The following is a 24,957-nucleotide window of genomic DNA, read 5'->3' as shown; positions in this document are numbered from 1 at the left end:
CTATTTTGGTTTTTGGACCCAACCCTCTGGCAATTTAGTACAACCATCTGCAATCCAAAAAAGAATTTCTTTATTTAACTGCCCCTTTGCAATTCAATCTGCCATCTTTGGAATGTTTTTAAAAAACAGTTTATGTGTGAAGAGCCAACCGTATGTATTTTAAACTATTTGGAAATAAAGCCCTGAGTCCAATGATGCAGCTGCCCTAATTATTACTTGCATAACTCATTTAATGATACTTGCAACATGACATGTAGTATCTGGATAAATGACTCTTAAGCTGTATTGAGGAAGGTTGCAAACTATTTCATGCACGCTGATGTTCATAGGAAAAGCAGTGGCTAATTCCCAATCTCGCACCCTACATTAAAACAGGATTCTCTACATCGAGAAATACAGCATATTTTACAAATGCTTTTGGTGGTCATATATTAGGGGTTTAATTCACCATATAATAAAGAGGTGTGGGAAACCAGAGTGATCTGAGTACAGAGTCGGTGAAGCGCCATTTGGATCATAAGAGCCATTCAAACCGAACACCCATCTGGTCCAGGGATGGGGAACCTTGTTGCTGGACTACAACTCCCATCATCACCAACCAACAGCTATGCTAGCTGGGCTGACCAACAACATATAGCAGGTCCCATGTTCCCCATTCCTGATGTAATCCAGCATTCTATTCACAGTAAACAACCAGCTGTCCCTGGAAAGTGTGCTAGTGGCACTTGGAGGCAAGAGTTCTCTGGAGCTATTGCTCCCTAGCAACTAGTACCTGTACTTAGAAGCACGCTGTCTTTGAACTTTGGAGGCTGTGTACAGTTTGAAGGTTGCTGCAACTACTTTGCAAGGCACTGTAGGGATGAAATAGCTCAGATTCAGACAGAAACTGGAAAGAGTACGGCTGATACCTTCATTGTATAGTGTTCATCACATGCTGTAAAGGTACCTCTTTACCTGGCCATTGACATCTGCCCGATTCTTTTGATTGTAAATGGTTTTAACTGCTTTTAATATTGTATTTTTACACTGCTGCAACCAGACTCTGGGTCCATAAAGACTATGAGTGCAAAAGGAAATGCACAAATCAATTAGTCAAGAGTGTCTCCTGTTTTGAATTATTTCAGTAAAAACCAAACCAGATACTTGTGGGAGACATCTAGCAAGACACTGCAGTGGTAGTTGCTGGCATATCCCTCCATATAGATGTCTCCCACAAGTATCACTGCTAGCAGTGAAGCAATATTTTAGTTTGCATTCCATATGGCTAACTGACCAGAATGCCAACATAAGTCTTTGAATGATACACAGTGAGGATTTATTGTATTAAATCAGCCCTTAACACACTTAAAAGGAAACTATAGGCGCAGGATTCAACTGCAAGGCTGTTTCTTCCTTAATGCTGCAGATAGGGAAAACTAGTTTTATTAGCAGACAGAAACCCCTAGAAACAGTCCTAGTTTAAAACCAATTTGTACAATAAAGTCAATTTCTTCATGAAACAAGAAATGGGAAGTAAAAACTATACAGACAATATTGGAAAACAGTAAACTATTCTTTATTTTAAGTGTTCTTTTATTAAACTTATTCCAAACAACACAAGACTGATCCATGAATCATCTATGGAAAACTGAAGAACAGATTCAGGTGTGAATAGCTGCTACCTAAAATGTTATCTGGAATGTGCATTTTTATTTGGAGAACAGTCTGCCTGATCTAACAGTGAAAAGGCTAGTTGTTTGCCATAAATGCAACACTTTCTGCTGTTTCAAACACATCTTATCTGGTTAGTTCACTGAACATCTGAACAGGTGCTAATCAGCAGCTTAAATATGGGGTGGTAGCCATGAAGGAGATTGCATCTCTGATCATACTTTTTGAAAACGCTATCATGACTGGTTAAATCAGCACTGGACTATTTCTACCCAGTGAGTTCAGGACACCAGTGTATAGCTACTGCAATTTCTAATTAATTTAAATGTTAATTACACAAAAGCAATTTAATGAGTATTTTGCCTTGTACCTTTATACTGCAAGCTTTATATTCCATATTTTCAGTATTCTAATTACACTTGCTCAGCAGCGATTCCTACTTCTGAATGAAAATATGCTTGAAGCACTGTCCTAATGCCAATAACCAGACACCCAAGGTACTTGAGAACTCGGAAAAGGACAGGTCAATGGGGACCAAGTATATTGAAAAACAAAGGTCAAAAACTGCTGCTTTGTAGAGCGAGTAGCTGAGAAAAAAGACAAATGTTAACAGCACTGCAACAGACTCTTGGTGCTCTCCCACCCGCTCAGCATTCCGAATATCCTCCAATGAACTATTTCCTGAATGTGGCAATATATTGTTAGCCTGAAAGTCTCTCCCGTTACAGACTTTCTAAATTGGTTCTGCAGAAATGCATAAGTACGTTTGGTTGGAATTACAGTATAAAAAATATAGTGACAGGAGGTGCGTACAGGAAAGAAGAGGCATAAAGACAACAGCAACAAATAAAAATTCAGAACAAAGGCAGAACTAAAAGGGGATACAACAAAAAGCTGACCAGATAATCTACAATATACATACTGTATATTTCTGCTGTCATATTTCCCTTAAGACAGTTTCTAATGTGCAACCAATACGTGGTTACATAAACCACAGATTACGTAAACAGGCACATGACAACTACATTGAATAGATACTATGAGCATATAACTCAACTCATTATAAAAACATGGTGTCATTCCATCAAAGTTTGCAGAGCTATCTCCAGGGTAAAATCTTGGGTTCTGTGTATGCTAGAGAGACTATTTCTGCATATTACTGGGAAAACTTTCATCCCCATCTTTTGTTCTGGATTCTACACTGCTTTTTCCCTCAACACCCCTTGGTGCACCTTTTCTGGCTAGGGCTTCTAAAGTTCTCCCCACTATCCATCCATTACAAACTGATAAGGAGACTGAGAATCACCTATTGCTCAATCACAAGTCTCAAATATGGCTTTCGTAATTTCCTTCTCCTTGCTCTTCTCAATACATTCATTGCAACGCGGAACTGCTGCTGTGCAAGTCCTGTCTATTAAGACAACTATAGGAAAGAAGGAGGCCAAGCGTCCCCTTTTACATCTAGTCCAAGCTGCCCTATAAGAAATGTTTCCAATTATTTCACAGTAGTGCTCCCTTTGAAAACTTAGTAGGTACTCCCTGCTTGTCAACCTACATGCTATACATCTTTGCCTGTACCTACGCATAGACCCGTAAATTCTGCACAGCTTAAATTTTTCTGGTCCAACTCCTACAAGACATTTATTTCTCCCCCAGCTTAGGGTTTACTCAACCTCTTTCCATCTCCCACCACAACCTCTGAGCCTGAAGCAACTCCAACAATCAGACCTATTACTCTCCTTCCTTTCAAAAACCCCAGTAATGACCCACAATGTGGAAAAAAGCAGTCTTCACTTTATAAGCTTATAAAGTAAAAAATGCAACGTTAGTCATGCAAAATTGTTTTCGCTTGCCACAGCCTTGTCTCTGGGGCAGCGGCAACCCTTCAGTTTTGAGGAAAGGCTGCCTTATTTAATATATTTTGAATACAGATTTTACATAGGACTGACTAGCCTATCAAGCATTATTACTCCGCAAGTAATATTATGTCACCACAAGTGGGTGATCTCTTTCAACGCACAATCCTAGTGCAAAAAATCCACTCTCTTAAAAGAGAACGAAAAATTGCATGCTTTTGTGCATTGATACGAAAATGCTGCCTTATATGTAAAGATTTTAATCTGTCACCAGTTTTATTTATAGTCCATTTACAAAGGCATCAATATACATACATGATATGTTCACATCTGTGTGCAATGAATCTGTTTTCAACAGACGATAAGGAATACACACAAAGGATTTCCAGTCTCATGTCTGAGAAGAATTACAATGGTGATATTTGCTACTAGCTACAGTATGCCTTTTGGAATTAGTAAAACAGTGTTCTATCACATGCTGCTTTTAATCAGGAATGCTCTTCAGTGCTGCCGCTGAAAGATCTGCTTCGAACGTGGTTCCGCAGCTGCTCTATGAGTTCCGGGTTTTGCTGCTGTATCTGCTGTGCAAACTGCTGCCCTCTGTACAGAAATTTTTGTTTTTATTTTACAAAGATCAGTAAACGAGGGGAAGCCACTGTTGTGCTGTACTCAAAACACAGGAAGCCAAAGCTCAAATTAACTCTACAACTGAAAGAAAGTACTAATCAGACAGCCCATTTGCCCTAAGCTGAGAAAAACATGAAATTTAGAAAGCTGCTCTTCATTTTGCTGAAAAGACAGGGAAAGCACAGGCCAAATGCTCAAACGAAGGATCAGAACATAGATGTGAAGTTGTAACCAGCGACGGCAACAGAAAACAAGAACTACTAAGTCAGCCCCCTTTAAAAACAACTTAAAAATAGACTATTTTCAATATTCCATTGGTCCCTAAGCCCTGCCCAACCTTGACATTCAGTGGATGAGGCCTTGCTAATGGTGCCATGTGTTAGGTATTAAACTACCAGTAACAGGGCCTTCAGAGTGGTTACACCAGCTTTGCAAAATTCTGTACCACTAATCATTAAAGGGACACGTTGTATTTTCAGTTTGAGGCGTCCAATGAAGACTTTTCTGTTTAACCAGGCTTTCATCAACTGAACTGAACAACTAGTTTTGCCTGTGGCTGACATTGTTGATAATGAAGGAATTTTATATGCTGTTCGATACTGTTTTAGTGTACTCATGTCCTAATATACTTCTTACGTATTTGCATGCATAATACTGCTTGATCGTTCCTATGGACAAGCAGTCTATAAAATTTAATATGAATGAAAAGAACCTCATAAATAAATAATTTTTCATAAATATTAACTTGCAATTGCAGTATGTACGTCACTTACGCATGTATGAGACTTGAGAGATCAGTGAGGCCACCAACACCTGCCGCAGGGCCCCCTATAGCATTTGTCATCATTCCCGACATCCTAAAGATTTTAGGTACATGGAGAAATATAGGCATTAGAGTGTGTGCGTTTGTGAGATATATATATTTAGCATGTGTTCTCTGCCATATTATATAAAAAAAATAAGCTACAAGTAAATGTAGCTGTCGCTCTGGGAAGGACGTCAACTGGCACAACTTTCCCTTGCACAACTCCAATTAAAGCAACTGGGAGTTTTAGAAGGCACAGCTGCTCTCTTGCACAATTCTGAGTCATTGCAATGGGGATCTGTGCTTGAGAAATTCCTGTTGAATTCTTCCGAATAACAATAAAATATTTTGCTGATAAAAGTATGATTTGCTAATAAAGTATTGGTCTTCTGCACCTCCTTTAATCTATTCAAGGTCTGTTCATGTATTATGTTGTCTCTGAGAACCCAGTGTCAGTTTTGATTCTAGGGTCTTAAGCCTCTTCTTCACCTATCTGCAGCACACATAATATTTAACAGGTTTTTGCTCTTGGCAATCCCTGAATTGCTGCTTATTACTAGCAAGAATTACTAGCGGGGGGGGGGGGCAGAGGGAAGAATTGTGTGCCCATGAGGTGAAAACTTCTATTCAGAGTCCGTCTGTCTCCCCGACCATATCCTCTGTGGTATGCCAAAGACTTTTTCACCTATGTCTTTCAACAGAGACTCCATTCTTAGTTCATACTTACAGTTGCTGAACTTGAGGGTTCTGCATTAAACTCGCTGCCTGAAATAGATGAAATGCCTTGAGTTGTAATGCAGCCAGAGTTTAGCCCATAGCACAGTGAATAAAGAGGAGGCTTGAAATGCCACAGCATTTTGAACAGAGGTCAAACCTTTGACCAACCCTAAGCTGTCTGGCAAGCAAATGCCTTGGGCTTGATCCAAACCTGCTGTTTTGCAAACAGAAGGGCTTTCTCAATTTGCAGAAGCGACCTGGATCCAGTGGAAGGAAAAGGGACGAGGCAATTTTTGCCAATTTCCCTTGCCCTCTGCAGCTTCAAGAGCCACCTCCCACACTCTTCTGGAAGATGTTCCAACGTTCTGGAGCAGGTTTTTCAGTTAGTGTAGGGAGGGCTTTAGGGGGTAACTGGCAAAAACTGCATCTCCCTCCTTCCCTTCTGCCTATGAGAGTACCCAGTTGGCAGGGTTCCATTCCAAACATCTCTGGATCTAACACCTTACGGGGTCTCAGTTTTGAGAGGCTCATAGAAAACCTCATTTTACCAGAATATACAATGTAGGTCCGGTTTCTAAGCAGCCATAAGACCCTCCCCAAAACTATTTTGAAATGCATTCCAAAAACTTGGGAGCAGAATTCATTATAGCAAAACAAAAGAATAAGTGACAGTCTACCATGGGGTTTGTCAGCATTGAGTAAGAAGAGTTGTAAATTGCTCTAAATTGCTCTTCAGAAGAGCAAAATAAGACATGGAACAGAAGGAGGACCTGAAACGGAAACCACAAAAAAATAATAATTTTAAATGCACATACCATGCTAATGAAGGCAGGATTGTTTATCAAGCTTGCCATGTCAAAACTTAACCCAGTTCCAGTCTGAAAATTAAATAGACACATCAATCCTGTACAAAGTAGCACCGAGTCATTACAATAGTTGAATAAATAAGTTTGAAAGCCAACTTACAGGACTGGACATGTCTCTTAACTTCTGCTCAGCTATTTTCAGATTTGACTTATAGGAGTCATTTTCCGGATCAAGGTCCAGTGCTTTTCGATAGCTATTAATTGCTTCTTGGTATTTGTTCATTGAAGTCAGAGCCAATCTGATACGAACAAAGGAAGCCAATGTGAAAAAGCCAATCTAAAAGAGTATTTGTATTTTCTGATCTAATTCGCATTGATTTAAATGAAAAAAAAAATGTAAATGCTGCTTAAATTCTAAGGAAGTAGACTCTAATCCACAAAACTTTTAAGACATAATAAGTCTGCTTTGGCTTTGAGGTGTCAGGGAACTCCCAGCAGTGAACTAGAGTGTTGCCTACACTGACTGGCTGGTGTCCATTGAGACTAGGAGAGCGGGAGGCAGGAAGCCCAACAGTAGCTGAAACCAGAACCAATGACAAGCAGAGCCACCTTCAGACTGGTTGTAAGTAAGAAGGCAGACAGATGGGGGCAGGGTGAGGTTGGTGGGTCAGTACCTCATTCAGTGCCAGGCTATTCTGTGCTCTAGTCTAGACAAACTACTTGCACTCCCCCCCCCCCCCAAAGTTAACTTCAATTTTCAAAAACAGATGTCTTGTATAAATGATAAAATTCTTCAAAATATAAAATAAAAGTAAAGTCGTATGAGAAATTTACAGCAAGCCTGCCGCTTACTTGCATTTAACTTGCATGCATTCAGCTTTTCATGCTTGACAAAAATATATATTACAAATTAAAAGGGGGCAGGGTTCTAGGAAAAACGTATGTGCAGCGATTTTTAAAATGGCTTTCTAGGGGGTCGTTCTGGCTTTACATGGTTTTGCTTGCATGCATAATGGCCAGGAACATAACCCCCATGTAAGATGCAAGTTACCTGTACTGTACTAGTAATTTTGGCTGTTCAGCTAAAGGTTGAAAGATTCAGCTAAATTCAAAATTGCACATCTGCAGTCCTAGGTAGCCCAATAAAGGAATCATCTCACCAGCTTTATGTCTCTTTTACAGAGGGTCCAACTTAACCAATACCATCTAACTCAAATATGTTTCTTATTGCAATTAGCACTGTAGTTGTACATCTAATGTTTAAGGCCAAACAAAACTGATAGTTGCTATTGCTGCTGTATCATTCTCAATGACATCTATATTGACTCCTCTTAGACAGAGTCTGTAGTGTTTATGTACTGGTAGAATAAAATAAATCTGATAGGCAGTTGCCAAGCGATCAGAAATTATTCCAGGGGCATACTGTAAGTGTGGCGAGAGTTTGATAACTGATGTGTAAGTGTGTTAGGACAACACACTTTAATTTGATGTTCAAACAAGTTAGGTTTACTTACCCCATTCTTCCATATGCTTTGCTATATTTTGGATCTATTGCTATAGCTCTTTCACAGTCCGTTATTGCTTCATTATGGTTACTCAACTTACTTTGAGCAGCAGCTCTGAAGTGAAAAAGAAAAAGAGTGCAGCTAAGAAAAGTGTATATCAACAATGAGACTATCCACCCACTCATCAATCCAATCCAGTAATGTTGACATCGTAACATTTAAACTAATTTGCAGCCCAATCCTAATCATGTTTTCTTGGAAATTAATTCCAATCAATCTCAGCAGAACTTAATTCCAAGCAAATATATTTAGAATTGCAACCCTATCCCCAGCAAAGTCACCTGAACAAAACTAACTTCGCAATGGACTGAACTGGACTACTTAAGGAAATGTAGTGGAGTTTTTATAGGGGGGAAACCATGCTGGCGATCAAACAAGGACAAGAGTTTGCAGCCGTGTTCTGGGGAACTGTAGATATATAGACAGATGGTAGGACTGATATAATTCATTGTTCCAAGTTTATTTACCTGTTGCAATAATAGACTGCATTATTTGGATCCAGTTCTATAGCCTGAGTATAACAATCCACCGCAGCACCATAATTTTCTTCCTTCATGTGATTATTACCTGAAATAAATCGCAACAATAAAATTTTGTGGATAATTGGAATGCTGATGTATTAAACAACAGCCACAGATTGTTATAAACTACACCACATAAAGCACTTTTATGACTCTGTTGCCCTTTGCAACTGTCTTTTCAGAAACAAATTGCTTTCAGCAGTGTAACACATGCCAACTAGAACTATGCATGCCTTTCCCATGCAATTTTCCTTGATACAAAATGACACAACATATGACCTTTGCTTGTGGAAATTCAAGAGATTTCATCATTTTAAACAAGGAGGAAACTGGGTAGAATAAGCGAGTCAGTATAGTTTGGTAGCTAGAGTACCATAACTGTATCTGAAAGCTTTGTGTTTAGACGCCGTGTCATAAATGAGTGGGGGCCTTGGACATATCACAGAACTGCAGCCTTCGTGCCCCAAATCTCTAAAATGGGGGAAGCTTTTATTACCTATTTCATAGGCCTACAGCATGGGTGAACGGGATAACAACTGTAAGGATTTGCAGTATATATAAAATATTTAACAGTTATTCAGTATATCTGTTCTATCTCTCTGTTCCATCTGAATCAGGAGAGGCAGTGGAGCTGAGAGCTTAGAGATGGTGATGGGCTTTATGTAGGTCAGTAAAATGAAGCTGAATCCTGAAAAAACTGAGTTGGTATGTTTCCTGAGTTATCACATCAGGGAGGTGTGAAGATGGCCTGTTCTGGATGATACCACACTTGTCTGGAAGGAGTAGGTCTGCAGTTTGGCAGTGCTCCTGGATTCAACACCGCCACTGTGAGCTTATCCCTCACAGAGTTACAATTCCCATCAACCCTTAACGAACTACAATGCCCAGCATTCCGGCGGGGGGGGGGGCAGAACATGCCTTAAAGGTGTTGCTTGCAATCAGCACACAACAAAGACAAGGAACCTAACTCATTTTTATGGAAGTAAGTCTTACTAAATTCAGTGGGATTACTTCTAAACAGAGCTGCAAGTGTATTAAGGAAATGTTAATCTACTAATTAGATAGGCAATTAAATTTGCACACAGGCACAAAACGTATTTCTGAAGCAATAAGTATTTTGTTCTATTTATTTTTATTTTGTATGATGACAATAAAACACTTGGGGGGCAGGAATCACCCAACAAGCCCTTTCAGTGGAAGCCATGCACAAGGACTTCTGCTTGTGTAGCGTGGCTTCTCCCCCTGCTTCTCCCCCATGGCCACCCCAAATTTGGCTCCAAGGGAGGTCAGAAGAACCTCCAGAACAGTGGGGGGGGGGGGAGGGAGGAGAATGGAGGATTATTCCATCCGGCAAGCTGAAAATATTAAGCTGACGGAGCAATTTCAAGAGTGTGACATTGAATTCCTCCCTTGTTTAATAGCAGTTATCTCAGAAGACACACACTCTCTGTGTAAGAGAGAAGGGAGACAGCCTCTTCCAAGACTGAACTACTCACCCACAGCTTTTTATACAAGTTTGTATTAAAATATATATTTTAACTGCTGCCCAATTAAATGAGGGAACCTTTTTAGTAGTTCAGAAGTTTTTAATTGAACGAGTCCAGCTCACTAACTTTGCAGCCCTACTTCCAAGTAAGGATTGCGCTCTAAATTTAAGTGTTCCTGTGCTTTTTCATTTCCTTCAGAGCAGCCAGCAGACTATTCCTTTCTATTATACAGCATCTAATGCAATACGCAACAGTTCTCTGCTAATAGGGTTGGCTAGAAGCCTGAATAGCTGCGCATCATTCATGAACCATACTTCAATATGGCCGACAACTGAACTACGAAAGCTATGGCAAAATGGAATGGTATGTTTACTTCTTCTCAGTTACATACCTTCATCCTTCAGCTGGTCAGCTTTCTCAAGATCCTCTGGCAAAGAATCTGAGAGAGGCAGTATCTCATTCTATATGAATTTTAAAGAAAGGTAAATCTCATTTTTAAAATAATCTTATCTAGATTTAGCTACCTCTATTACCAGTCTTAAATGGAAATTTAGCCAGAGTGGGCCTATCAGCAATGAGAAGGCTAATAGGCTAATATTAGCTTATTCTGCATGGTACAGATGAATAATCTAAAAAAGGTCAAGAAAAATCAGTTGGTATAAAGGATATGACTCTTATTTTTAAGTGCATCAGAGAACTGAGACACCAATCAAAATAATATAGTAATTTGGAATATTCAAGTATGAATTGCATTTACTGCATTGGGTTTTAAAACAAAACATTCAGCTCTTGGGTGTGAAAGTGCAGAGATCCATGCTGGACTCAGTTGCATGCAGTCAGCTTCTACAACATTGATTATCTATCTGAGCACGTGACTGTCTTTTGCCCAAAACAAGTGGTGAATATTGCAAAACCTGTTTAATAAATATGCAGATTCCTGCATGCAGCTCAATCTAGCTGTTAACTCAGTAACAGGTACCTGACCCTCAGAACGTTTGTACCCATATAAAAGTCTAATTTATTTTAAAATTAAACACTTGCTTTCAAGTAAAAACTTGGCACACACATATCAGGATAGTGACTACTGCGTATTTATTCATTTTTAGTTCATCTGTACGTATATATTTACTTATTACTGAAGCCTCTTTTGAGAGATTACCAGTGTTTTAACAATCATTATTTTGGCTTAATAAGATGAAATATGAATGAACCTTGTACCTGCACATGCAGTTTGTTCTGCTACCCTTTACTGGCCTGAATGCAACATGGTAGTCTCCTGTCCAAACCAGGAGACTATACTTACCAGCCTTGGAACAAGACAGGATGGAACAAGACTACAAATTTAAGTAAGCCTCAACACATGGTTTTAGATTCTGGCTTGCTCCAAAGATGGTGACCACCAAGTTTTCCTGTTCAAACTATGGTTCATTGGTGGCTTCTTCATTGAATCCAGGTGTGTTGCAAAAGCAGTAGAAAAAGAGTTGCATGTGAGGCTCTTTGTTCTTAGCTTATTAAGGGCAGATATGATTGTCTGAACCAGACCACTAGTCCCTTTTCTTCAACTAACATGCTAGAACTAAAACAGTCTAAGAAAACGAAAACTGTGCCCTGTTAAAATTATTTAAGTTATAAACATATCTACTCCAATACAATCTTACCTTGTGACAAGAATCTTCAAACATTTCTGTCAAACGTAGAGGTACTGCAAGATGGGAATCCTCCAAATTAATTTTAAAGACTGTCTCCAAACATTGAATTGCCACTGTAGAGAAATATGTTTTGTTTGGTTTTTTTAAAAGGAAACCACCTGTTAATTTACCAATATATACGAGTAACACAAATTCTTCATTCCATGGTTGCTGCCTTATAATGACAATTCACTAACACCAGAATCAAACCCACTATTGCGGAAGGGTGACCATATGTATGCCATGATAGAAGAAAGGCAGGATATTAATGGCAGAAACCAAAGAACTTGAAAGAAATCAGAGGTGGATTTTGGCAGCTAAATCTGTGCAAATCAGCAAATATAACATGTAATGGATCAATAAAGCACTGCCTTTTCTCCATCAACACCAATTGACCCAGACTCAGTTGATGAACCTGGCCACAGGAACATGCTTTATCAATAAGTACTTATAGATTTAAGTAGTTATTTATAAGTACTAGTCAGCTTTCTCAGCCTCCATCAAAAGGCAATTTGGATTAGAATTTCTTTGGAAATGTACTTCATATGGGAAAAATAATGGTGTGGCTGTTTGTATCACGTCTTCCTAGTTTCTAAGTCAACTACACCCTTTGGCCACTTTCACAAGAAATGGTAAACCATGGTTTAACGCTATGAGCCTGACCTGGAACAAGCCTGAGGGGATCCTTAGGCTCACACAAACCTCCTTCCTGCCCCACAACTTTGGCAGCATTTAGGCTTATTTTCCCTGAAACTTGGCTTGTTGTGTCATCTGGACTGAGGACTGAAATTTATAACAAACTAATCAAGTCAGCTGGAGAACCCATGGTTTGAATTGGGCTTGTTTCTATACCGATCAGAGACCAACCACATTGTACTCCTACAGTGTCAGCTCTTTCCAACAGGCAACAAGAGCTGGGCAATCATTTCTCTCTATAATAATAATAATAATAATAATAATAATAATAATAATAATAATAAGAAGTTTTATTTATATCCCGCCCTCCCCAGCCGAAGCCGGGCTCAGGGCGGCTAACAACATTAAAACAGTACAACATTATAAAACATTATAAAAATGAATTAAAATCAAAATTGATGGCAACTGTAAACTAAAGTTTTGTAAAGATTGCCAAAGGAGGGAGTCAGGCTGCGCCCTGACCAAAGGCCAGGTGGAACAGCTCTGTCTTGCAGGCCCTGCGGAAAGATGTCAAGTCCTGGAGGGCCCTTGTCTCTTGTGACAGAGCGTTCCACCAGGTTGGAGCCGCAGCCGAAAAAGCCCTGGCTCTAGTTGAGGCCAGCCTAACCTCTCTGTGGCTTGGGACCTTCAAGGTGTTTTTATTTGAAGACCGTAGGTTCCTCTGTGGGGCATACCAGGAGAGGCGGTCCCGTAGGTACGAGGGCCCTAGGCCGTATAGGGCTTTGAAGGTTAAAATCAGCACCTTAAACCTGATCCTGTACTCCACCGGGAGCCAGTGCAGCTGGTATAGCACCGGATGAATGTGATCTCTAAGCGAAGACCCCGTAAGGAGTCTCGCTGCGGCATTCTGCACCCGCTGGAGTTTCTGGGTCAGTCTCAAGGGCAGCCCTACGTAGAGCGAGTTACAATAATCCAGTCTGGAGGTGACCGTCGCGTGGATCACAGTGGCTAGGCGAAGGGGATCGAGATACGGATATGCTCGTACCCCTTCCAATCTGCGCCCCATCCCGAGAGACGAGGGTAGGGTGAGCAAAGATTACTCACCTCCGTCACTGGTGTTGTGCAATGCCAGGTCTATAGGCAACAAAACCGCCACCCTGCGAGATTTCTTCATCTCGCAGGAGGTCGACCTGGCTTGTGTGACGGAGACCTGGGTGCGCGAAGGGGATACTGTTACTTTACGAGAGATGGCGCCCCCAGGTTTCTCCGTCCTCCACCAGTCGCGGACTGTGGGCCGGGGGGGAGGGGTGGCATTATTAATCCGGGAAGATTGTTCTTTCAGGGCTCTACCATCGCCATCGATCCCCGGCATTGAATGTGTTGGCCTAGTGTGGGGCTCCGAGGTGAGCTTGGCTGTCTGGCTGGTGTACCGGCCACCTAGCGCACCAGCAGCCACCCTGCCAGGCCTGCTGGAGGCGGTGGCCGGCTGGGCCTTGGAGTTCCCTAACCTATTGGTATTGGGGGACTTCAACATCCATGCTGATGCCACTCCCTCCTCACAGGCTCTGGACCTGGTGTCTTCCATGGCGACACTAGGGCTCTCCCAGTTTGTTTCGGGCCCCACACATCAAGCAGGCCACACGCTGGATTTGATCTTTGGCGCTGGTATAGATGTGATCATGCTTCCTTCGATGAAGGTGCCATGGTCTGATCACTACGCTCTGAAAGCCAGGATTGACGTTCCACCCCCACCCTGCTTAGGTGGCGAGCCGATTTGGGCTCGCCCGCAGAGGCTGATGGATCCTGATAGATTCCGTCAAGCCTTGCGGGACCTTTCTCCCCCTGGCGACTCATTGACTGAGCTTGTTGAGGGCTGGAATACCCATCTCCTGGCAGCCATCAATGAGATCGCACCTAAGCGCCCTCTGCGACCCCGCAGAAACCGGGCTCCCTGGTTTACCGAGGAGCTCCGGAAAATGAAGCGGGACCTCAGACGGCTAGAGCGAGTATGGCAGCGTGCCCGTGACGGAGCTTCAAGAACATCTTATAGGGTTTTTATGAAAACCTACGAGATGGCTGTGAAGGCCACTAAGAAGTCCTACTTCTCGGCCTCCATTGCATCCGCTAGCTCTCGCCCGGCGCAATTATTTAGTATAATTCGGTCTTTAACGTCCCTCGAAGGACAGCCAAATTTAAATAACAAATTGACACACAGCTGTGAGGCATTTGCGAGCTTTTTTGCGGAGAAGGTCTTGTCGCTCCGCCATGACCTCCCTGCCAATTTGGATACAATAAAGGAACTGGAGGCCCCTCGACTGTCCTCGGGTCCAGTATTGGACCACTTCGACCGGATATCCCCAGCCGATGTGGACAGACTCCTCCGAGCTGGAAAGCCCACCACCTGTCCTCTTGACCCGTGCCCGTCTTGGCTGATTAGAGCGTGTCCAGACGAGGTGCGGGCCCTCCTGGGGGATATCATCAATTTGTCCCTTGGCACGGGGACATTCCCAGGGGAACTGAAGGAGGCAGTGGTGCGCCCGCTCTTAAAGAAAACATCATTAGATCCTTTAGATCTATCCAATTACCGCCCGGTTTCGAATCTTCCGTTCCTGGGTAAGGTGATTGAGAGAGCGGTTGCTGAACAGCTTGGTGGGTTTCTGGATGAAACATCGGCTCTGGATCCATTCCAGTCCGGCTTCCGCGCTGGCCATGGGACCGAGACGGCTCTGGTTGCCCTAACAGATGATCTTCGTAGACAGCTGGATCGAGGCGGGTCGGGGCTGCTGATTCTTCTAGATTTGTCAGCAGCTTTTGACATGGTCGATCATGAACTTCTGGACCACCGCCTTGCCGACGTGGGGATCCAGGGCACAGTCCTTCAATGGCTGCGCTCGTTTCTCTCTGGTCGGGGACAGAGGGTGGCGCTTGGGGGGGAATTGTCATCGCGCCACTCCTTGGTGTGTGGAGTGCCTCAGGGTGCGATTCTCTCCCCGATGCTTTTTAACATCTTTATGCGCCCCCTCGCCCAGCTTGTCAGGAGTTTTGGGCTGGGCTGCCATCAGTATGCTGATGACACCCAACTCTATCTGTTGATGGATGGCCATCCTGACTCGGCCCCAGACACACTGATCAGATGCTTGGAAGCTGTGGCTGGATGGTTGCGTGGGAGCCGGTTGAAGTTAAATCCTTCGAAGACAGAGGTCCTCTGGCTGGGACGGGATGATATGGGACTGAGGGGGCAGCTCCCATCTCTTGCAGGGGTGCAATTAGTGCCAGCACCGTCCGTTAAGAGTTTGGGTGTAATCTTCGATACCTCCCTCTCCATGGAGGCGCAGATTGCAGCTATTACAAAGGCGGCATTTTTTCATCTCCGCCAAGCTAAGCAGTTGGCTCCTTACCTCTCTCGCCCTGACCTAGCTACTGTGATCCACGCGACGGTCACCTCCAGACTGGATTATTGTAACTCGCTCTACGTGGGGCTGCCCTTGAGACTGACCCAAAAACTCCAGCGGGTGCAGAATGCCGCAGCGAGACTCCTTACGGGGTCTTCGCTGCGAGATCACATTCATCCGGTGCTATACCAGCTGCACTGGCTCCCGGTGGAGTACAGGATCAGGTTTAAGGTGATGGTTTTAACCTTCAAAGCCCTATACGGCCTAGGACCCTCGTACCTACGGGACCGCCTCTCCTGGTATGCCCCACAGAGGAACCTACGGTCTTCAAACAAAAACACCTTGAAGGTCCCAGGCCACAGAGAGGTTAGGCTGGCCTCAACTAGAGCCAGGGCCTTTTCGGCTGCGGCTCCAACCTGGTGGAATGCTCTGTCACAAGAGACAAGGGCCCTGCAGGACTTGACATCTTTCCGTAGGGCCTGCAAGACAGAGCTGTTCCGCCAGGCCTTTGGTTAGGGCGCAGCCTGACTCCCTCCTCTGGCAACCTTTACAAAACTTTATGGCTGCCATCAATCTTGATTTTAATTAATTTTTATAATGTTTTTATAATGTCGCACTATTTTGGTGTTGTTAGCCGCCCTGAGCCCGGCTTCGGCTGGGGAGGGCGGGATATAAATAAAATTTATTATTATTATTATTATTACTAGGTCAGGGCGAGAGAGGTAAGGAGCCAACTGCTTAGCTTGGCGGAGATGAAAAAATGCCGCCTTTGTTATAGCTGCAATCTGCACCTCCATGGAGAGGGAGGTATCGAAGATTACACCCAAACTCTTAACGGACGGTGCTGGCACTAATTGCACCCCCGCGAGAGATGGAAGTTGCCCCCTCAGTCCCATGTCGTCCCGTCCCAGCCAGAGGACCTCTGTCTTCGAAGGATTTAACTTCAACCGGCTCCCACGTAACCATCCAGCCACAGCCTCCAAGCATCTGATCAGTGTGTCTGGGGCCGAGTCCGGGTGGCCGTCCATCAACAGATAGAGTTGGGTGTCATCAGCATACTGATGGCAGCCCAGCCCAAAACTCCGGACAAGCTGGGCGAGGGGGCGCATAAAGATGTTAAAAAGCATCGCGGAGAGTATTGCACCCTGGGGCACACCACACACCAAGGAGTGGCGGGATGACAATTCCCCCCCAAGCGCCACCCTCTGTCCCCGACCAGAGAGAAACGAGCGCAGCCATTGAAGGACTGTGCCCTGGATCCCCACGTCGGCAAGGCGGTGGTCCAGGAGTTCGTGATCGACCATGTCGAAGGCTGCTGACAGGTCTAGAAGAATCAGCAGCCCCGACCCGCCTTGATCCAGCTGCCTGCGGAGATCATCTGTTAGGGCGACCAGAGCCGTCTCGGTCCCATGACCAGCGCGGAAGCCGGACTGGAATGGATCCAGAGCCGATGTTTCATCCAGAAACCTACCAAGCTGTTCAGCAACCGCTCTCTCAATCACCTTACCCAGGAATGGAAGATTCGAAACCGGGCGGTAATTGGATAGATCTAAGGGATCTAATGATGTTTTCTTTAAGAGCGGGCGCACCACTGCCTCCTTCAGTTCCCCTGGGAATGTCCCGGTTTATCTATGGCTAAATAAAGACAGACTGGGCCTATCTTGATAACTTGCAATATTTATTTCTCTCTCTCTCTCTCTAACGTCACAAAAATGTTTGATTTAACAAAAGTGCATGTGTTATCCAAGCAAGAAAAACAAACGAACATGTCATCTGCACAACTTCCATTAGTACCAAAGGTGCAGAGTTTCTAAAATAATAACGGGCCTTCTAGAACAAACTGCATCATCTGTTTGCAATTGCTATAAAGCACTCTGACCTCCTGGGATAGAACAGTCTAAAATAAACAAATGGTTTCAAATAAAATTTTATTTAGGTTTGTGATACTTCCAAACAATTTTCTGGAATTCGGAATGGTTTTATAGGATATCAACGTTATTAAGTTACTTTGCTGTTAAAGAATAATGAGCATGTTTTGTAGTAAAACTATTGCAACAGCTTCACTATTCTCCTACCCCTAACTCCAAAAATTTCAGGTAATGTACATCAGCCTTCCCCAAACTGATGCCCCCTCCTGTTTTGGACCAAAACTCCCATCAGTTGCAACCAGCATGGCCAATAATCCTAGGATGATGAGAGCTATAGCACAAAACATTTAGAGGGACACCATGATGCAGGAAGCTAATGTATACTGATACTCTCTCACAACAAACCTGTGAGGTTAGGGCTTGGCGTTAGCTGGTAAGATTTGCAGTTCAGGTTGGATTTTAACCTGGGTTTCCCCAAGCTGAGTACAACACTGTATATTTACTACACTACACTGCTTTTGTTTTGGAAAAGGAAACTTTTAACCTGGAATTATTTCCAAACCTTTCCAAAAAAAACCTGTCAATTGTTCATTTATTTTAACAAATTGTTCCTAACAAAAAGCCAAGCTGCCTTCTTTTTTATTGCTGAGATGCTTTCCATGCCAGCAGGCTCAACATGGAATTACACCCTCAATCTTTGCAGGCCCGCAAGGCCTAAAAAACCCCGAATACATATCGCCCCAGCAAAACTGCATTTGATGTTAAGAAAAAACCTGTGAAAAACAAGGGAGTATGGCAGAGTAGCACATGACACAAGGGCAGAGCAGCATTCACTGGCATGGGGAAAAGGGCACAACAGGGCAACAGTAAGTATTGGGGGGGGGCCTCCAAAATAGAAGCAGCCCACAGGTGCACATCTGTGGAGCCACTGCCAGCTCATGAGTTCCCTGGACCTCTGCCCTGCCTCTCCCATTCCTGGGGAGTGGCATCACCACTTGAAGAGCACCATAGATGCTCCACCTCCCGCCAACCCCCATATATTACTACTGGGAGTAAGGCAAGGCGGAGGATGAAGGGACTTCTACTGCAGATTCTTCCATGCATGAAGTTGCTCAATTCCTGCTGCCCATACTAGGAAATGGTACTCTGCTGGTCAAGGTACGTGCTGTGCCAAGGAACTCAGAATTCCCATATATTTATGTAGGAGCGTGTAAAAGGTCTTGTAAGTCATACAAAGGGCCTCGATTGCTATGCAATTTGTGATGCCTGCCTGATTAGTCCCATCATCTTGCTGCACTCACTTTGCTTAATAGGTCATGACTCCTCCTCTTTGTTTCTATATAAGCTTCCTATTCCTGTCTATGCCCTCAATCTGTGCAACCAGTCACACACTATATATATATATGTCACAAGTGGGAAGCCTGTGACGTGCTAGATGAACGTTGGACTTCAGCTTCTACCATCCCTGACCAGTGGCAATGCTGGCTGGGGATAATGGGAGTTGGAGCCCCAAAAATTTGGAAAGTCCCATGTTCCCCATCCCTATCTATAGCCTGATCCATAGCCTTCTCAATATTGCTATATTGCTTCATGCTCTGATTGAGCTTTAATATATCTCTTTCCCTGCTACTTAATCTCACTGTATGCTTGGATTGCTTACACTGGGAAAAATTCTACTGTCTAATCAAGCACAAATTTTCTAATCCCTCAGCATGTCAATTCCATTTGACTCTATCTTGCTGGGTTATGCCTATGCAAGTACTGCAGTTCACTGTTCTGAACAAAAGGGGGCCACCACTGAAGAGACTTGATCCTGTGTTGCCATCCTCCAAACCTCCTGTGGAGGAGGAACATGAAGCAGTACCTCAGATGATCTCAGGGTCCAGGTCAGTTCATTTACAGCCTAGCAATCACACATCTATACCCAGTGCAGAATAAGACAATTTCATGTATGTAATGAATCTGCTGTTGGCCCACAGATGGCTCCCAAATGAACTATGGTTTTGCCATCATCTCCTTTCAACTCTCGGGTAGGAAGTACCCTGAGAAACTGCAGTTGACTACAGGCAGGATGGGAGCCACTCCCAGCTGAAATTCCCTCAACATGGAGGGACAGACCTAGAGCTAAACCTCCCTATCCTTGCCTTTGATCTAAGCATGTCACATGGAAGACTTTACTGTGCCTCTGTGGTGTATGAAGCAAGAAATATGAGCCTCACCAGCCTCCAGAAGCAATTTTTGGCTACCAAGCCCACCCAGTTTGTGGTTTCCTGCCAACTGAGCCTCATTGTTGCTCCATGTAAACTAAGAACATAAGGATCAGGCCAACGGCACATCTACTGCAGCATCCTATTCTCATAGTGGCTGCTCAGATGCCTGCAGGAAACCTGGATGCAAGACCCGAGCACGAGAGCATTCTCTCCTCTTGTGGTTTCCAGAAACTGGTATTTAAAAGCATTGCTGTTTCTGATCATGGAGACAGATCATAGCCATCATGGCTAGTTGCCTTATCCTTTATATGTTTGTCCAATCCTCTTTTAAAGCCACCCTAGTTGGCGTCCATTGCTGCTTCCATCACTGCCTCCTGTTGGAGTGAGTTTCACAGTTTAACTATGCACAGCATGTAGAAGTACTTTTTCTTATCTGTCTTGCATCTTCCAACATTCAGGAAGACAAAACAGGCGCCAGGTCTGGCTGCCCACTGCAATCTGACCCAGCTCTCTCCAGGGGTTACGCACTGCAAGAGAACATTGGCTGTGTTTCGACAAGCTGTCTTTCTGGGAAGTCTGTCTGCTATTAGTCATCTTCTAACAAGGTGTCTCTGCTTGAAAACCTCCAGCACAGAATAAAACAAACACAGCTTTAATGCCTCTCTTGGTTTTCACACATTTGACATCAACACTTCCATCAGGCATCATGACTCTTCAGTCATCACCACAAACCTTCCAAGCTTTCTTGTTCATCTGATGTGAATGCATCCATCTGACTCTGTTCTCGCAAGAAATGGATGACAGCATATACAAGGCGTTTGACAGAAGACATTTTCAAGGTCTGTGAAGCTCCCCTGAATCACAAAAGTAAGAACAATCAAATTAGTTCTAAGGAAATAAAGGGAAACTCATTAAAACTGAGAACGCAAAAGCTTTTAGATTTCAACAACAGTTTTTCTGGATGCTACTTTACTGAATTACGCTGAGGTTAGAAGAGTTTGTTGTGGATAATGAAGACTCCTTTATCACATACTATAGGGCTCTGCCCATTCCAACATTTTTTTAAAAAAATCAATTAAATAGTATTTCATTAACCAATCCTTTTTGCTTTCCCCCATTGCTGTTCCTCTCCAAAAACCAAAACAGGGAAGGGATAAGGTGTGGGTCGGCAAACTAAGGCCTGTGGGCTGGATCAGGCCCAATTGCCTTCTGGATCCGGCCCGCGAATGGTCCAAGAATCGCACACGCACTCTTTCTCTCTCCTTCCCTCGGTGGTGGCGCCGGCACCTCCTCCCTCCCTCCCTCCTGGCTTCTCCCTGCCCTGCCTAGAGGAGGAAGGGGGCTGGGCTTTGTTGGTGCCAGCAGCAGCAGTGCTCAAGCGGCTGCCATTTTAAGCAGCCCTTCTCTGGAGCCCTTTCGTGCACCGCTCATTGTCCCCTCGCTGCCGCCGCCAGTCCCTGCAGCTCACAAGACACAGGTAAGCAGCCTCCAGGGCTCGTCCAGTGCTGTGGAGAAGGGAGGGGAAAGTCAGGGGGGTGGCTTATAGTCCGGCCCTCCACAAAGCCTCCTGTTGAAAAAGTTTGCTGACCACTGGGATAAGGAGTGCTTATAGAAAGACAGGGTCCCCGCCCCCCAGGCCTTGGGCACCGATAAATTCATCAAATTACCTTTTATCTTCTTAACTGACTTTGCCCCTCTGCCTTGCTACCATCTGTAGACTGAGAGAAGAGCTTCAGCCGACCATGCACATAGCTGATTTGTTGGGATTTGCCTCCCAACATGCAACTGCTGCACTTCAAAGAGCCAAAATGTGGGGATGCAGGAAGCAGTTGAGCCTGTTAAGCTCTCTATTTCCCTGCATGAGGACTGAGGGAAGAACTAAGAATCTCACAGCATACCAAGACTAACCAATTTATAATGACAGAAGCTTTTGTGGCTTAGAGAAGCCCCCTCAACAGAGACATAAAGTGTCACCCTCAGCTGGCAGGTATGCATACAAATGGGTGCAATGTATTGTGGGTTTTCTTTTCCTTATACTGTATATTTGAAAATCAGTGAAAACATCATGCTTTTTAAAAAAAAAATGGGCACAAAGGAAACGTAGTAGTTGGAAATGATACGGAACCAAACGCTGATCAACAATATACAATTTATCAAGTAGGCCAATTCTGTTCATTTGGATCTGAGCAGAGACAATGATTTCATTTCGCAACACAGAAATTAATTTCCTGACTCTGGAATTTCTAGATTTTTCTTCTGGGTCTTTTCTTCTGCCCTATGGTAAAAAAGGTAAGGTAAAGGGACCCCTGGACAGTTAAGTCCAGTCAAAGGCGACTATGGGGTGCAGCGTTCATCTCACTTCAGGCCAAGGGAACCTGGTTGTGCTGGCATTGCTACCCAACACTGTCTGCCTATTGGGGTGGAGCATATTCTATCAACTATATGCATGGATTTGGTTGGGTTGCAATATTGACTTCTGGGAGGGGTTAAAGTGAGAAAGAGAGAGGTTGCTGCAGTTTGGGTACAGTTTCCCCAAAGAGCAGAACTAGGGTGTGTTTCCTGGTCTGTTCAAGTGTTCTCCCTAGTTCTCAAAATATGGAGGCTATTATTTTTAATAACCTTTTATTGGATTTTATAAACAAGGATCGTAGGAATAATAATACAAATAAATATACCAAGTCTTCTTATTTCATTTGTATATCACAAAAATAGCATAATAATTTTTCAGCAATACCTACAACATATGGTTCATTATTAGTGATCAATGTGTAAGTTCTTGGTTCGTGAATTTAAACAAAAACAAAGAACAGAGATAACAGGTAACATTCAGCATCACATAGCTGAACATCCAATCAGGTGCCCTTGTGATTGTACTTAGAATAAGTATGAGTAATAGTCATTTTCCCTCTAATTTTACCAATGAAACAATATCAAGTGTTGGTCTATTTATGAATGCAGGAGGGGGCGTTCAAAGGGAAGACAATAATTTATGTTTCAATAAAATTGAGATAAACCAGACTGAGCCAAATGTTGTACATTTTCTGGACTACTGGCATATGGAGGCTATTACGATCTATGATCTATGCTTGGTGGCTCATACTCAGAGGCCAGGGGAGCGAGTCGTAGTGCTAAGATCCTGTGAACCTTGAGGGGGTTAAGATGGGACAAGCTTGGGTTCCAAATGAGCTTTTAGAAATTGCTTGAAGCCTGAGTTTGGGAGGAAGCTTGGCACATTCCATATCCTTAAGGGAACTCTTTTCTTCACTTAATGGCAAACCAAGTCCCAGTGCTGAAGAATGAGTGCACTCACCACCGGAGACAAGAACTCAGACTACATGTTGCTGGGCTCAAGATGTTCACGAAATACAGCAGGTCTGTCACTTATGGATCTTATGTCTACTGTGAGGCTGCATTTTGGGTTTTGCTGAGGCATGCACTTTATTTATTTATTTAAAACATGTCTAAACCATCTTTCAATTAGATATTCCCGAGGTAGATTGTTAGGGGGGAAACAAAAAACAAATGAAACGACAACAATCGATAAAACATTTTGCAAGTAAAAGGAAGCTTCCTAGTAAATATTTCGAACGCTTCCTATCACCACCCTACAGCAACTCACATGCACATTCCAGCTAGGCCTCAGGCTGGCCACGGTTATTTACACAATGCATAAGCATATTAGCCCTGGGCAAGAGATGAAATGATGAAAACAGCAGCAGCTGCCCCACCCACCCCCCAAAAATCCACCAACTACCTCCAGTGTATGGAATGTCCTTAAGGACTCTGTAAAGCACTATACTCACTGATGCTGCTATAGAAATAAATTATTATTAATAATAATTTATCACCTACCAATGCAGCCCAAAATTGCTTCCACATTGTTGTTTTAAATGAACCACACAGCTGAACTGATGGAAATGGCAAAGAGAAACATGCCCTTTTATGAAAATAAATATAAGACCTGTCTTCTTCCAACATAGACCTGCCCTTTAGGATGAAGACTAGAACATGGTGACCTCAATGCAAACTTGTGATTAGTGACACAGTGCTGACTCAGAGCTTCATTTGCATCCAGCATCATCTCTGTTAGAAATTATGTAACTTATGGTAAATTTTCCCCAGTACAACTTCATAGGTTCTCCTCCTCCCCACCGCCCGCTGCCAAATTCACCCTGAAAAGACTTCATAATACCGATGCTAAAAATACTGTTTGGACTATTAAGGCTGATGATGAACATCCAAAGGCTTGCTAGCCAATGGCGAAGCAAGAAGTGCTGTCATATAATAAACGGTGTGTTTGTTTTAATGGTGGCGCAGCCCACTCGAGGCAAACGTTGCCGAGCGCAGGAGGATGCAGCGTGTCCTTAATAACGGCAGCATTTTGCATCCCCCGGTGCACTTTATGGAGTTATATAACTGGCCGCTTCTATTTCGGAAAACGTTATTCCTTGGGAATGCTTTCGGCAGGTCTCCCCTGGTTCCCCCACATACGCACATTTGGCAGGTGGACAGCTTCAGGGCTGGGAGCCCACGAGCCGAGGACAGTCATGCAATGCGTACCCAACGCGGGAGAAACCCTGCCAGCGACCCGCCTAGGAAACCTGACACAAACACCTCCGCTCGCCCATTTTCTCCATCTGGCTAGGCTACGTCCACCTCAGGTGCGCGAGCCAGACCGCTAAGGCGGGAGACGGCGAGCTACCTGAGGGGTGGAGGCGAAGACCTGCAAAAGGGGGAAGGAAAGCGACGGGGATGCTGGGCGCCCTTCCTCACCAACATGCGCACCAACATCTGGGAGAGAGAGCCAGATGTTCTCCCCGTCCCTCCTTCTTGCACGGGCGGCTACGGCGGCAGCCGCCTCTCTGCGGCTTTTGCGCGGCACACTCCATGCAGAAGGGCAGGGCAATGGCAGAAGAGCTTACCGCGCCAGCAGGATCAGGAGGAGGAGGAGGAGGAAGACCGCTACCAAGCTGCTTTCGTCCGCCGCCGCCGCCACTGCTATGTGAGGCACAAACTTGTCCCCGGCTCGCTCCCGAGGCGTTGTTGTCGTCCGTGTGAAAGGGAGTGAGGGAAGACGGGCGCGTGCCTGAAGGGGGCGCGCCTGCGCGCGCGACGGCGGCGGCGGGAAC

General features: G+C 44.0%; 1 protein-coding gene across 2 annotated transcripts; it reads right to left on the bottom strand.

Annotated features, from left to right (window-relative positions):
- Positions 1-1,533: 1,533 nt before the first annotated feature.
- Positions 1,534-24,894, bottom strand: SGTB (small glutamine rich tetratricopeptide repeat co-chaperone beta). Of its 2 annotated transcripts, none has more exons than XM_081929444.1 (11): positions 24,751-24,894; positions 20,561-20,682; positions 11,693-11,796; positions 10,426-10,495; positions 8,494-8,593; positions 7,976-8,080; positions 6,622-6,760; positions 6,471-6,533; positions 5,666-5,703; positions 4,907-4,990; positions 1,534-4,106 (listed from the first exon to the last, which is right to left on the bottom strand). In XM_081929444.1, the coding sequence occupies exons 2-11, from the start codon at positions 20,658-20,660 to the stop codon at positions 3,995-3,997; spliced, it is 915 nt and encodes a 304-aa protein (XP_081785570.1). In that variant the 5' UTR covers positions 20,661-20,682; positions 24,751-24,894; the 3' UTR covers positions 1,534-3,994. The 2 variants fall into 2 exon arrangements, with proteins under 2 accessions (XP_081785570.1, XP_081785569.1); XM_081929443.1 differs by lacking the exon at positions 24,751-24,894 and adding an exon at positions 24,602-24,730.
- Between the last annotated feature and the right edge of the window lie 63 nt (positions 24,895-24,957).

Source organism: Podarcis melisellensis (assembly GCF_964234715.1).
Source record: "Podarcis melisellensis genome assembly, chromosome: 11".
In the NCBI taxonomy this organism is placed as follows: Eukaryota; Metazoa; Chordata; class Lepidosauria; order Squamata; family Lacertidae; genus Podarcis; species Podarcis melisellensis.
Note: the sequence above shows the minus strand (reverse complement) of the source record. Positions and strands in the feature narration are given on the sequence as shown.

What these genes read in the sequence shown, in the direction of transcription:
- SGTB (XM_081929443.1), bottom strand. Translation starts at nt 24,717, where the DNA reads ATGGAGTGTGCCGCGCAAAAGCCGCAGAGAGGCGGCTGCCGCCGTAGC. An exon ending in AGATGTTGGTGCGCATGTTG is followed by an intron (nt 20,683 to 24,601) that starts GTGAGGAAGGGC and finishes TTTGTGATTCAG; the next exon opens with GGGAGCTTCACAGACCTTGA. An exon ending in ATCCTGCCTTCATTAGCATG is followed by an intron (nt 5,704 to 6,470) that starts GTATGTGCATTT and finishes CATCTATTTCAG; the next exon opens with GCAGCGAGTTTAATGCAGAA.